The sequence below is a fragment of the Macaca nemestrina genome, chromosome 1, assembly GCF_043159975.1.
Source record: "Macaca nemestrina isolate mMacNem1 chromosome 1, mMacNem.hap1, whole genome shotgun sequence".
NCBI classification, from domain to species: Eukaryota; Metazoa; Chordata; class Mammalia; order Primates; family Cercopithecidae; genus Macaca; species Macaca nemestrina.
This window is the reverse complement of record NC_092125.1, coordinates 27,377,085-27,391,667: the sequence shown is the minus strand read 5'-3', so window position 1 is coordinate 27,391,667 and position 14,583 is coordinate 27,377,085. Positions and strand designations below refer to the sequence as shown.

General features: G+C 38.0%; 1 protein-coding gene across 1 annotated transcript in view; it reads left to right on the top strand.

Moving 5' to 3' along the window:
- The window catches only part of LOC105493030 (coagulation factor V), a 72,386-nt gene that overhangs the window by 49,755 nt on the left and 8,048 nt on the right, over positions 1-14,583 (top strand). Inside the window, exons 14-21 of the mRNA XM_011760460.2 lie at positions 48-222; positions 5,769-6,005; positions 6,977-7,187; positions 8,704-8,883; positions 10,843-10,959; positions 11,961-12,032; positions 12,969-13,072; positions 13,523-13,678. Coding sequence (XP_011758762.2) covers positions 48-222; positions 5,769-6,005; positions 6,977-7,187; positions 8,704-8,883; positions 10,843-10,959; positions 11,961-12,032; positions 12,969-13,072; positions 13,523-13,678 — 1,252 coding nt within the window. The remainder of the gene's footprint in view (positions 1-47; positions 223-5,768; positions 6,006-6,976; positions 7,188-8,703; positions 8,884-10,842; positions 10,960-11,960; positions 12,033-12,968; positions 13,073-13,522; positions 13,679-14,583) is intronic.

Sequence of the window (14,583 nt, the reverse complement as noted above, 5' to 3'; positions counted from 1 at the left end):
AACAGTCTTTAATTTCTTCTTTTACACAATTAGTATTATTATTTCAGGGAAACAGATATTGAAGACTCTGATGATATTCCAGAAGACACCGTATATAAGAAAGTCGTTTTTCGAAAGTACCTCGACAGCACTTTTACCAAACGTGATCCTCGAGGGGAGTATGAAGAGCATCTCGGAATTCTTGGTCCTATTATCAGAGCTGAAGTGGATGATGTTATCCAAGTAAGTCTTTTGAGCACTGCTAAGATCATCAGAGGAATTTTCACAAGCACCAGAGGGTTGTAAAGGTGCAGGTGGCAAGAGAGCTGTAAGTGATTTGTTTATTTTCCAGGATTAATGAATAATTACATTTCTTTTCAAAGACTCCTTGTCAAACAATTTGGCAATCTTCAAGACTAAAAAAAAAAAAGATCTCACTTTTTTTAAATGCTGAAAACTATATAATCTGTAGAAAATCTCTCTGTAATTTCTATCTAAAGCTAACCTATCTAAAGTTAACATAGAAAATTAATATATTCAAGAGCAATTGCATTGGGCTTCATAATAGTGGTGGTGGTGGTGGCAGTAGTAGTGCTAGTAGTAATAGCAATTTAGAAATATCTCCTGATGTTTTCCTAAAAAAAATAAATAAAGTGAAGTTAAATAAAATGAGTAAGGAAAGGAAAGATATCTCTGTGCCCTCCAAAAGTGAGCAAGTTTCTTCAGTGTCTTCCTAGTTCTGGTCATTTCTTTCAAAATCTTGTGTCCAGACCCAGGATTATAACTTGCTTTTATAACAAAGTTTACTTCAGCCATTTTTGCTAACCTCTCACGTTCAAAAACCCAGAAAGAACCCTGATTCTAAAGTCAGCTATTCTAGATTTTAAAATACAATCTACTATACCTGTGTAAGCATTACTACATTTTCAGTGACCATTTGCTCTTTTTAAAAATGTGAACAAGTACATAAGGATATAAGAATCTTAATTATTCTAAATTTTCCATGAAACTATGGAAGGCAATATTCTCTCTTATGATTAGGGGATCCTTTTTCAAGATGAATGATAATTTAACACAATATTTTAAAAACCTATTCTAAGTGAAGTAACTCAGGAATCAAAAACCAGACGCTGTATGCTCTTACTTATAAATGGGAGCTAAACTATGGGTATGCAAAGGCAGATAGATTGGTATAATGGACATTGGAAATTCAAAAGGGAATGGGGGGATGGATGAAAAGCTACCTCCTGGGTGCAGGGTACACTACTCAGGTGACAGGTACAACTAATATCCTAGACTTCACCACTATACAATTCATCCATGTAACCAAAAACCACTTGCATCCCTAAAGCAACTGAAGTTTTTTTAAAAATTTAAAAATCAAAATAAACACAGGAAAGTCACAATTAACAAAACATCACAATTGTGAATAAAGACAGGATCAGTAACAATGTTGCATTGAGTCATACTGGAGCCTTAGGCAAAAGGAAAAAAATCAAATACTGAATCTTTGTTTTAGCCCTGGATTTCACGAGATAAAAATAACTTCATTTGTGTATTTAAAAATAATTTTAACTTTTATTTTAGATTCAGGGGGCATATGTGCAGGTTTGTTATCTGGGTATATTATGTGATGCTGATGTTTAGGGTATGATTGATCCCATCATCCAAGTAGTGTGCATAGTACCCAATAGTTTTTCAGCCCTTGCTCATCTCCCTCCTCCCACCCCGCTCTAGTGGTCCCCAGTGTTTATTGCCATTATGTTTGTGAGTACCCAATGTTTAGCTCCCACTTATAAGTGAGAACATGTGGTATTTGGTTTTTTGTTTCTATATTAATTCACGTAGCATAACAGCCTCCAGCTGGCATCCATGTTGTTGTAAAGGACATGATTGCAGTCTTTTTTATGACTGCGTAGTATTCCATGGTGCATATATACCATATTTTCTTTATCTAGTCCACCACTGATGGGCACCTAGGTTGATTCCATGTGTTTGCTACTGTGAATAATGCTGTGATGAACATCCTAGTACATGTGTCTTTTTGGTAGAACAATGTATTTTCTTTTTCTTTTTTTTTTTTTTTGAGATGGAGTCTCAATCTGTCGCCCAGGCTGGAGTACAGAGGTATGATCTCAACTCATTGCAACATCTGCCTCCAAGGTTCAAGCAATTCTCCTGCCTCAGCCTCCCAAGTAGCTGGGATTACAGGTGCCCACCACCAGGCCCAGCTAATCTTTGTATTTTTAGTAGAGACAGGGTTTTACCATATTGGCCAGGCTGGTCTCAAACTCCTGACCTCAGGTAATCTGCCTGCCTCAGCTTCCCAAAGTGCTGGGATTACAGGCATGAGCCACTGTGCCCGGCTGAACAGTTTTATTTTCTTTTTTGGCTATATACTCAGTAATAGAATTGCTAGGTCAAATTGTAGCAGGACAAGCCTCAGACAAAACCCCTCAGACACCGAGTTAAAGAAGGAAGGGCTTTATTCAGCCAGGAGCTTTGGCAACACTCATGTCTCCAACAACCGAGCTCCCCAAGTGAGCAATTCCTGTCCCTTTTAAGGGCTCACAACTCTAAGAGGGTCCGTGTGAAAGGGTCATGATCCATTGACCAAGCAGGGGGTACGTGACTGGGGGCTGCACGCACCGGTAATTAGAACAGAACAGGACAGGACAGGGATTTTCACAGTCCTTTTCTATACAATGTCTGTAATCTATAGATAACATAACCAATTAGGTCAGGGGTCGATCTTTAACTACCAGGCCCACGGTGTGGTGCCGGGCTGTCTGCTTGTAGATTTCATTTCTGCCTTTTACTTCTTCTTTCTTTGGAGGCAGAAATTGGGCATAAGACAATATGAGGAGTGGTCTCCTCACTTAAAATAGTAGTTCTGTTTTAAGTTCTTTGAGAAATCCCCAAATGTCTTTCCACAGTGGCTAATTCACATTCTAAGCAGCAGTGTATAAGCATTCCCTTTTCTTCACAGCCTCACCAGCATCTATTTTTTGGATTTTACTAATAGCCATTCTGACTGGTGTGAGATGGTATTTCACTGTAGTATTGATTTGCATTTCTCTGATGATTAGTGATGTTGAGCATTTTTTTTCACGTTTGTTGGCTATTCGTATGTCTTCTTTTGAGAAGTATCTGTTCATGTCTTTTGCCCACCTTTTAATGGGGTTATTTGTATTTCACTTGCTCAATTGTTTAACTATCTTATAGTTTCTGGATATTAGACCTTTGTCAGATACATACTTTGTGAATACTTTTTCCATTCTGTGTCTGTTCACTTTGTAGGTAGCTTCTTTTGCTGAGAAAAAGCTCTTGGGTAGTTTGTCAATTTTTGCTTTTGTTGAAATGCTTTTGAGGAATTAGTCATAAATTCTTTCCCAAGGCTGATATCCAGAATGGTGTTTCCTAAGTTTTCTTCTAGGATTCTTAAAGTTTGAGGTCTTACATTTAAATCTTTAATCCATTTTTTTAAAAAATTATACTTTATGTCCTAGGGTACATCTGTAATCCATCTTGAGTTAATTTTTGTATATGATTAATCCAGTTTCATTGGATTCATTGGGGTCCAGTTTCATTCTTTCACATATGGGTAGCCAGCTATTCCAGCACCATTTATTAAATACGAGTTCTTTTCCCCTTGTTTTTGTTTTGTTGTTGTTGTTGTTGTTGACGACTTTGTCAAAGTTCAGGTGGTTGTAAGTGTGTGGCTTTATTTCTGGGTTCTTTATTCTGTTCCATTGGCCTATGTGTCTGTTTTTGTATCAGTATCATGCTATTTTGGTTATTGCAGCTTTATAGTATAGTTTCAAGTCAGGTACTGTGATACCTCCAGATTTGTTCCTTTTGCGTAGGATTGCTTTGGCTATTCAGGCTCTTTTTTGACTCCATATGAATTTTAGAATAGCTTCGTCTAATCCTGAGGAAAATGATTCCAGTAGTTCATTAAAAATAGTGTTGAATCTGTAGATTGCTTGGGGCACAATGGCTATTTTAACAATACTGATTCTTTCAATACATGAGCATACAATGTTTTTCCATTTGTTTGTGTTACCTATGATTTCTTTCGTCAGTGTTTTGTAATTCTCCTTACAGAGATCTTTCACCACTTTGGTTAGATGTTTTCCTAGGTATTTTGTGTATGTGTATGTGTGTGTGTGTGTGTGTCTATTTTTAATGGGATTGTGTTCTTGATTTCGCTCTCAGTTTGAACATTACTGATGTATAGAAATGCTACTTTGTACATTGTACATTGTATTTTGTATAATTGATTTTGTACATTAATCTTGCATACTGAACCTTTACTGAAGTCATTTATCAGTTCCTGGAGCCTTTTTGTGGAGTCTTTAGGGTTTTCTAGGTACAGAATCATATTGTCAATGAAGAGAGATAGTTTAACTTCTTTTCTTGTTTGATTGCCTTTTATTTCTTTCTCTTGCTTGATTGCTGTGACTAGAATTTCCAGTACTGTGTTGAATATGAGTGATGAGAGTGGACATCCATGTCTTGTTCCAGTTCTCACAGGGAAGGCTTTCAGCTTTTGCTCATTCAGTATGATGTTGACTGTAGGTTTGTCATAGATGGCTCCTATTATTTTGAAGTATGTTCCTTCAATGCCTAGTTTGTTGAGGGTTTTTATCATGAAGAGATGTTAGGTTTTATCAAAAGCTTTTTCCATGGTTATTGAGATGATGATACTGTTTTTGTTTTTAATTTGGTTTATGTGGTGAATCACATTTATTGATTTGCATACATTGAGCCACTTTGCATCCTAGGAATGAAGCCTATGTGATTGTGATGAATTAGTTTTTAATTTGCTGCTGGATTTGGTTTGCCAGTATTTTGTTGAAGATTTTTGTATCTATGTACATCAGAGATATTGGCTGGTGGTTTTCATGATTCATTGTGTCTTTGCCAGGTTTTGTTATTAGGGTGATGCTGGCTTTGTAGAATAAAATAAGGAAGAGACAGTTAGGGGATCTTTAATCACTAGAAGTTATAGAAGGGCCGGGAGGAGCTTCACGAGTCTGACTGCTGGGGTGTGAAGACTTCCCATATGGCATTTAAGTCCTTTACCATCTGGCTCCAACCTGGTCCTTTTCCAGCCTCATTTCTCACCAGGTTCCACCTGTCCCTGTGCATTTCACAGCCCAGCTCCATTCAGATTCTTCCTTGCTATTCCCCAAACTCTTCCTTTATTCCCCTGCTCACAGGCATCCTTCTGCCCTTCCGAGAGTCTGAAATGTCTTTCTAGCTCCTGTTCATTCTACGATGGCCAATTCCATTTCCTCCAATAAACTTACCTTAATTCTTCCAACCTCTCCTAAATACTCAACCAAATCGTTCCTCCAGGGCATCATCATCTGAACCCACTTAGACTTTGTATATAGCACCTGTTGTCTCCAGATTTCTAGTGTGGATGCCCATGTGCATGTTGTTTTCATCAGAAGCTTAAAAGCTTCTTATGAACAAGAATCAAGCCTCTTTCATCTTCATATCTTCACTACCTATCACTCTCATTTCATTAGTAGATAATGTCAGTACTTTGGCCTTGAGCCTAAGAACACATATCTTTTGGTATTTCTGGAGAAAACTACTTGGGCCATATCTCACAGGATGGTTGTGAAAATTAAATGAAATAATATACATAAGTTATTTTATACCTTATATCTTAGCTCCGATTTTATAACCAGTCACTTTGGCCTATAATGCTGACATTTTTGTGGTTTAGATTTTTGTTAAGCTTAAGCACATTTGTGGATCATTCCTTTCTCTAGGTTCGTTTTAAAAATTTAGCATCCAGACCATATTCTCTACATGCCCATGGACTTTCCTATGAAAAATCATCAGAGGGAAAGACTTATGAAGATGACTCTCCTGAATGGTTTAAGGAAGACAATGCTGTTCAGCCAAATAGCAGTTATACCTACGTATGGCATGCCACTGAACGATCAGGGCCAGAAAGTCCTGGTTCTGCCTGTCGGGCTTGGGCCTACTACTCAGCTGTGAACCCAGTAGGTACTTTCATTGAAAGTTTTTCTCATTCCCCTAACCTCGTAGTCTGAGTCCACCAAATGGTAGAGAGGGGGTTATTTATTGTCAAATGTCTGTCTTGCTTTTCATGAGGAATGCATAAGGGTGTGGTTAACAGTCCACATTTATCATAACCAGGGACTCTCCATGCAGCTCTTCAGATGACAGAGAGAGAAACATTTATTCAGTGGAGAGGAGGGAAGATTACTTGAATGATTGGCCATGAATTAGAATGCCTACATTTACAGAAGATGACATTTATTTGAAATTTTCTTGAACAAATATTAGCTATGTTCTGCTCTTTCTTTATGGAAAAAAACTGCAAAGTCAAGACTCCCTTATCTATCATTCTGCAAAGTATATATACTTCAAAACAATATGTTGTACACAGTATATACATACAATTTTATTTGTCAATTAAAAAGAGAAGCAACTCCTTCATTTAATGCATAGTGGAAAGAGCACAGACTCAGATTTAAATTTTTACCCTGTCACGTAATGCATAATCCTAGTAAATTCCTTGACCTCTCTTAGCCTGGTATCAGAAGTTAAAAATGAGGTAATAGTACATAGTGCATGGTAAGCACTTGGTAAATACTTGTTCAATGAATGAATTTATATTTATCATATAAGATAGTTGTCACGATTAAATGAGAGATTGCAGGCAAATCATTTAATATTCTGGTAGATTCCCAATAAATAGTATCCCTTATATTATCAATTTATTATTATCATCATTGTTACTGGGATAAAGATCAACCAGAGGAAGGAGGATTATGAATACAACAGAATTAGGTGATAAATATCCAGGCTTATTACGCCATTCATTTATAATCTTCATGTTCAAATTCAGAGCCTGTCAGAAAGTTTCCTTTTTTATATGATGAGTGACTATCAGAAGAGCAAGGAAATTCCTGAGAAAGAGACAATACAATTTACTCTCTTTTTCCAGGAAAAAGATATTCACTCAGGCTTGATAGGTCCCCTCCTAATCTGCCAAAAAGGAATACTACATAAGGACAGCAACATGCCTGTGGACATGAGAGAATTTGTCTTACTATTTATGACCTTCGATGAAAAGAAGAGCTGGTACTATGAAAAGAAGTCCCGAAGTTCTTGGAGACTCACATCCTCAGAAGTGAAAAAATCCCATGAGTTTCACGGTATTTTCCTCTGACTTTGATCTAATCTCCTAATTAAATCACACTGGGTCACAGTGATTCCTGCCCTTAGAGCTTCACAAGATTAGACATGAGATGCTTCTGAGACAACCAGAGCTACAATTAAAACTGGTTCCTTAACATTCCAGAGGGCTGATGTAATCTGGCAGGTAACACTGTGGGTGAGGCAAAAAGAGAAAGTCTGAAAGATAGTGCAGAGAAGCTGCTGTAAAACAAACGAACAGAAAACCACAACAACGAAAAGCCAGTGTGCTTCAGCTGGTAACACACATTGAAAAGGAATTAACATTGTTCTGCAATTTAAAAAGTTAATAAGCTTGTTTCTGGATCTCTAAAGGCACAAGTGTTTATATAAAAGAAATGATCACCTGTGTGTCTTTTCTAAAATAAGAATGATTCTAACAGTTTTAGCTCTCAGCAGCTACCAGTGGCACCCAAAGCATATGAGAACCAAATGAGAGAAGAAACTAGGTACCCAGGTAATGGGAGAATAGTGGCAAGAGAGCATGTGGGTGGTCACACTGGGAAAAGTGTGCCTACTTGGAAATTCACTCAGAAATTTGGCCTGTAAGCTAGTAACTGAAACAGAAACTGAGAGGAGAAAGGTACGAGCTTGTGTTATGAATATGTAGACAGGTGTTCTCATGCCTGATATAATTTTAAGGATGCCCAAATGATCTCAACCCGTTCCTCTCCAAAAATTCGCTTGCCTGGTTTCTGAAATTTCACAGCAGTTCCTCTAACTTAAGAAGAAGGAAACAAAGCACTTCCCTCACTTTGGTTTCAGTTAAATGTTTGGTAACACTAAACTTTATCTTTAAAATTTTGTGTTACATTTTTAAGGTGATCATGTTTCTCAGGGACTTTAAAAAAAAAATCCACATATTTTACTACAGGGAGAGTAGATAAAGCCTGAGAACCCGAGACACCTAATCTGAGAAGTGGGCAGAGGAGTTATCGTACCAATGAGAGAAAAAGCGTGACTTGCTATGGTTGCTGGATACACCAACAATAAACTCCTCGTATTATAAACTCCTAGACTTCCAAATTTGCCTGAAACTTTCTCTGAATTTAGAAGGCCTTAAGGTGACATGCTGCATGTCTCCTTGCTGACTCTAACCCCTGGAGTTTACTTTGTCTGCCTATATTTGTGTTTATCTTTTTGTAGTTAAGGAAAATTAAGACTGTTAATGGAAAGGCTACATGGGTAAAGCACAGAAGTGTAAAAGCTGGGGAAAAGAGTGATACACCGCTTGGAAAGGGAGATACCCCCGCCTTCTGCTGTAGGCTGGTGTGAATGATATGAGAAGGACTAGTGGTTCTGCTTCAGCCTCTCACTAATATGACGTACAAGAGGGCGCTTTCCATGGCTAGGTAGGCCTGGGAATGCAGAAACATGAGGAAGATGGGTGTTGAGTGAGTTGCCCCATATTTCCTTACCAGTCGCCCTTTCTGTGTCAACAGATTTTTAACTGATTTCAACTCTTTGTCCTTTCAGCCATTAATGGGATGATCTACAGCTTGCCTGGCCTGAGAATGTACGAGCAAGAGTGGGTGAGGTTACACCTGCTGAACATAGGCGGCTCCCAAGACATTCACGTGGTTCACTTTCATGGCCAGACCTTGCTGGAAAATGGCAATAAACAGCACCAGTTAGGGGTCTGGGCCCTTCTGCCTGGTAAAGACTTGGGAAATGGAAAGAGGTCCCTGCTAAGAAATACAGGGAAAAGGCAATCATAGCATCTGTTACTCCTTCTTATTTCTTCCTTGTGCATATACTTCCTAAGGAGTCAGAACATAGGGTTCTGGCTTAGAGCCTAGGCAAACTCATAGACCCAAAGTATGTATGGAGTACAAAAATGTCACCCAATTTATGAACTATTTGCAGCACCACACAGGCTAAATGTGTGACCCAACTCAGTTGCTACATAACATGCAGTTTCTCCCAAGCCACTGTGTGTCATATAGATGAGGTCTCAAGCAGATAAAAAAATGAATCCCACAGGGCTCAGGCAGCTACAGTTATTTCTGCTGGGAGGGTTTCCAGATTCTTCAGTTCTGCTCCTCCTCTAGGCTCTAGCACCCTAATATCTTTGGGCAAGTGACTCCAGGAATCATATTTTTAAACTGACTTATAGACGGTTTGAAGGGGAAAACATTTTTAAAAAATAGTTACAAAAGTTAAAGAATAACAAAGGTATTTAGAGCTTTTCATGTGCAAAATAAAGATAAATGTAGATTTAAACAATCTACAATTATACAGAAGGGATATTTCTGTGCCAATGAGTCGTTTGTACGTGTATCTACTTACGCAGCAGGTGTGTGGGTGGGGCTGTGATGCCAGAAGCCAAATTCTCAAACTTCAGTGGATGTAATAAAAACCTAGGAAGTCGGTTAAAATGCAGATGTGAAAGCAGAGGAATTTTGTTTTCAGAGACTTTAAGGTAGATTTTGGGCAGAATTCCCGGGAGTCTGTATTTTTAACAAGCAGCCTTCCTTCTATTTTGCCTTCTATTAAAAGTAATGGCAAAAACCGCAATTATAGTTTGAACCAATCTAACACACGCTGCCTGAGGATCTAGTGAAGGCAGTCCCTCGACAGCACTTTGAGTGAGGTTGTGTGAGTCTGCCTCAGATGCAGGCACAGAAGTCCAAATGGACTGGTTTGATTAAGAGCAGGGGAAAAAAGAGGGTTCTTGTTGGTTTTTCACATGCCAGTAACTCACTAATACATCTAGAGAGTATTAATTATATTGTATTAACATTGTATTAATACGATAATCAATAGATAATTAATCTATCATATTAAAATCAGAGACAGAAGAGATTCAGTCAAATTCTCTCATCTTTTCATCGAGTATTAGAAGATCAATCATCCTTCCCATATAAGCCTAGAGACAGACTGAGAAGCTAGGATTGGCTGGCATCTCTAAATCTGCAAACCTAAATACTTGCATTGGAGAGAGGAAAACTGGAGATCTTTTTCAGTGGGTTTGAGGAAGATAACTGTATCTATTCATGTTCACCCACAATCTGGGAAAGAGTCATAAATTATAGTCAACAGAATTTAAATATTAACTGCCAGGGGGTAATGTTAAATACCAGAATGGATAGCCAGAAGTTTTAGAAATCTCATTCTTTCAGTGTTTTTTTCTGAACAATTTATGTAAATCTCTAGTCACATATGTAAGCTTTATGGAAAATTTGAAAACATGGAGGAAGAAGATTTTATTTTGATTTTCTTTTATAAAAAAGAGAAAAAAGCAAAATGAAGAGAGGGAAAGGAAACATGTATGATATTTTTGAAGCCCAATGATGTCATTCGAGGTCACTTTGATACTTAGGACTATGAAGCTGTATTGTGTGTGAGTTAACTTGTAACACTATATTTAGATAAGTGAAAGTTTCTTCTAGTGAGGCATGGTAGAGATTTAAAAATTTCTTTAGTTATGTCTCTGTGTGTGTTGTTATTGTTTTGTTTTTATCTGTTATACTTGTAGTCCTACCTAAAGAAAAATGGTTAAATTCTATTTGAAAGTCTCTTGTGAAGCAGGAATTTTAGGATTCGTAGAGAACTATCAACCACAATATTTACTTGTTAATTTTTGCAAATGTAATGTTGTTCTTTTTATTTTAGGTTCATTTAAAACTCTTGAAATGAAGGCATCAAAACCTGGCTGGTGGCTCCTAAACACAGAGGTTGGAGAAAACCAGAGAGCAGGGATGCAAACGCCATTTCTTATCATGGACAGAGGTATCACGAGAGTCATGTGATATTTGGTTTAGCAGGAGAGTGCCTATTACTAGAGTATTACCAACGTTTAGATTGGAAATACTCAACTCTAAGAACTCTGATGTGACAAAGGCATAATTTTTAGCCATATTTGCTTTTATTCTGGTCCATGGTCTGATTGCATTGAAAACACAGCAGTCAGATCAAAAGCATTCCTCTCAAATGGGAAACCTACGTAAAGCATCCTTCTTCATGATTTGTGATCCATGGGCAAGTGCATGTAAGAAATTCTCCAGGTTCCAAGAGTTGAGGAGGGAAAAGGTCACAGGAATTTAACAATGACTGAGTCACTAAACTTGACATTTCAGCATTTAGGAAACACAGTTTTCATCTGTCCATCTATTCATCCATTCTTTAAGCCATTACTAAGCACTGTTGAGTATGAAGCACTGTGCTAACATCCAGGTAACACAGTGGCTGGTATCCCTTCCTTAATCAGGATATAAATAATCTTGTAACTTTGAGGTCAACTTTTGAGAACATAATTCTCATGAGGGCTAGAACTTTTTTTTTCTCATATTTTTGTATTTTGTATTTTTATTTTTTTGTAGAGAAGAGGTTGCCCAAGATGGTGTCAAACTCCTGGCCTCAAGTAATCCTCCCCCTCGGCCTCCCAGAGTGCTAGGATTATAGGCATGAGCCACTGCACCTAGCCATGGATAGTACTTAATGTTGTAAAATAGCAAAGTTAAGATAAAAGCAGAAGAAAATCAGTTTAAAACATGATTGCATTTCAGGATTTCAGTTGTTTTCTTCTGGGATGCCACTATATCTATTAAAGCACCAGTCTTGTTAGTGCATTTACCATTTTATAATCAGATATATTTAAGTCAGGGTCACGCAAGGTAGGTAAAAATATCTAATTACTGACCTGTCAGAAACATAATCCCTAACCATGGAGTTTTACTTTATTATATACATTTTCTAAGCAAAAATTATTCATTTTTTCCTGTTTTTCATAGACTGTAAGATGCCAATGGGACTAAGCACTGGTATCATATCTGATTCACAGATCAAGGCTTCAGAATTTCTGGGTAAGTTGTAGCACCATGGTCTGTGAATGGAACCTCCTACAATTGTGCAGCATGCAGCCTATGAAACCATACATGACAACCTATCTATGAATCAGTTCTTCTCTTTATGCTTTTCTCTACTACAATATAGTGATGCAGCTCCATTTGGGGTACACATATGGTAAAGGAAGGAACACTGTGACAGGACCTAAAGGCCTGTTAGCGTGCTCTTAACACTGCCACCCCTTCTGGTGTATAATGTTCCCAAAGAGTCTTTTCCAGGAGAAACCGAGAGCTGGGGGTCATTGAGTTCTCTACATAAAGAGCCCAGCCTCTCTGCAGGGATTTGGCAAGGATCAGATAGCTTACTCTTATAACCACGTGCCCATTTCCAAACTCTCCTCAGTCACCTTTTCTGGGTTTGACCACACATGTAGTATTTCAGCCAGATTCACAGGGTCTCATCAGCTAAGCATTATAGTCCTCATTAATATGGCCCTTTGCCTGTGGCAACCATTCATCTATTCAGAAAACTTTGTTGAATCTCCACTATGTGGCAGGAACTCCTCCAAAGTTTTCTCACACTGCCTGTAAGCCCTTTCCGAGATCAAGAGGTCATGATCAAGAGGATGATCAGGCTCCCATATACCCCTTCCATGTCTTCCTGTTAGGCAGGCACATTCAGCATTAGGAACATCAACATAACAGAAAAAAAAAAACCAAACATGACCTGTGTGCAAGAAAGGGGATAGGTGGTGGTTGGCAGCTGACCAAACATAGACCCGAAGCCCAGATTTCATCATCAAGGACTGACTTAGTAGCTGAGGCCCATGCCTAGACTTCTGACTACAACACAGGTCCTCCAAGGATCTGGTTTTCCAGTGGATTAAACTCACTTGAGAAATTGCTGAGTTTTGAAAAAATTCAGAATAAATATTTTTCTTCCCTTGAGTTTAGGTTACTGGGAGCCCAGATTAGCAAGACTAAACAATGGTGGATCTTATAATGCTTGGAGTGTAGAAAAACTTGCAGCAGAATTGGCCTCTAAACCTTGGATCCAGGTTTGTTTAATAGACTGATAATATTTACTGCTATTGTAATAATAAAAATGAAAGTGATTTAGTAATTCCTTCTTGTTATTTTTCTTGCAATGTTGTTAGGGGAAATAGCAAGTACTAAGTGCGAGGCACCGTTCTAAGTACTTCATGTCCTTAAAATCAACCCTCTGAGGTTGGTTCTAATAATATCTTGTTTTATAGATTAAAAAACAAAAGGCACAGAGATACTAAGTGCCTTCCCAAAGTAACTCATAGCTAATTAGTCATTGAGTTGGGATTCAAACCTAGGTACTCTGTGCACAAATATGGATTACATGTACTCATTGTATCAGTTTGCTAAGATCTTATGTGCTAGCTCTTTCGTTCTGGAGAAAGCTGATTGTATAATGAATTTAGGCAGTGTGTGACTTGTTGACAAGGACAGTTCTTTTTACTGGCTTTCCTATATTGCAGGTGGACATGCAAAAGGAAGTCGTAATCACAGGGATCCAGACCCAAGGTGCCAAACATTACCTGAAGTCCTGCTATACCACGGAGTTCTATGTAGCTTACAGTTCCAACCAGATCAACTGGCAGATCTTCAAAGGGAACAGCACAAGGAATGTGATGGTTTGTGTGCCTATGTCTATCTGAATCTCTAGACTCAGTCTAGGAGTATTATGACTATGCCTAATGATTATGTATTTTAAAAAATACCTTTCTGGGTATTACAAATGTGAATGGCTTTCTAAGGGTCATATGGAGAAAAGCAGTAATATGATGGGTCTGTGTCTTACAAATTAAAGAGAGAAGCAGGGTTGCTGAAACTTCAAAACCCCACAAAACTTTAAAAAACCATTTTATCATCAAATAAAATACCCAGATTTCTCAGACTGGCCGATGGTGTATGGCAGAGTAGAATATCTGGTCTTGTGTCTCGAGGAGCTCATGCTAAAAAGTGGCTACCAACACTTTTGATTTTACTATTGCAGTTTGTTTTGTTCTTTATTTCAGTGTACCTGAAGTAAATCATAGTGTTAATGCTAGTAAGCCTCTGAGGCAGTGTGATTCTCAGACTTTTTGGGGGGCCACGCCTGAAGAATGGCATCCTCCTTCTTGCTCTTCCAGGGGCTCAGCCAGAAGCCCTAACTCTTCTCCCCGTCTCTATTCCTTTCCCCAAAGAAACCTACCTGAATGCAAGGAGTCTGCCTGCCATTATTATACCGATAATCTCGAGTCTGTTTCTGCTCATATTTTATATAAAATTGTTTACTGTTTATATAATATGTCTCAGCACCATTGAAATCCTAAATTATGGTTCTTACTAATGAGTATTATGAGAGAAAACACAGATTGCAGTTGAGTCCATAGCATAAAGATTTTGTCATCTATATTCATGAGAGGATATTGGTATGTAGTTTTATTTTTTTTAATTGTCTTTTGATACCACAGTTATACTAGCTTCATAAAATTGGTAAGCATGCTCTTCTATTCTATATTCTGGCTTCATAAAATTGGTAAGCTTGTCTTTTCTA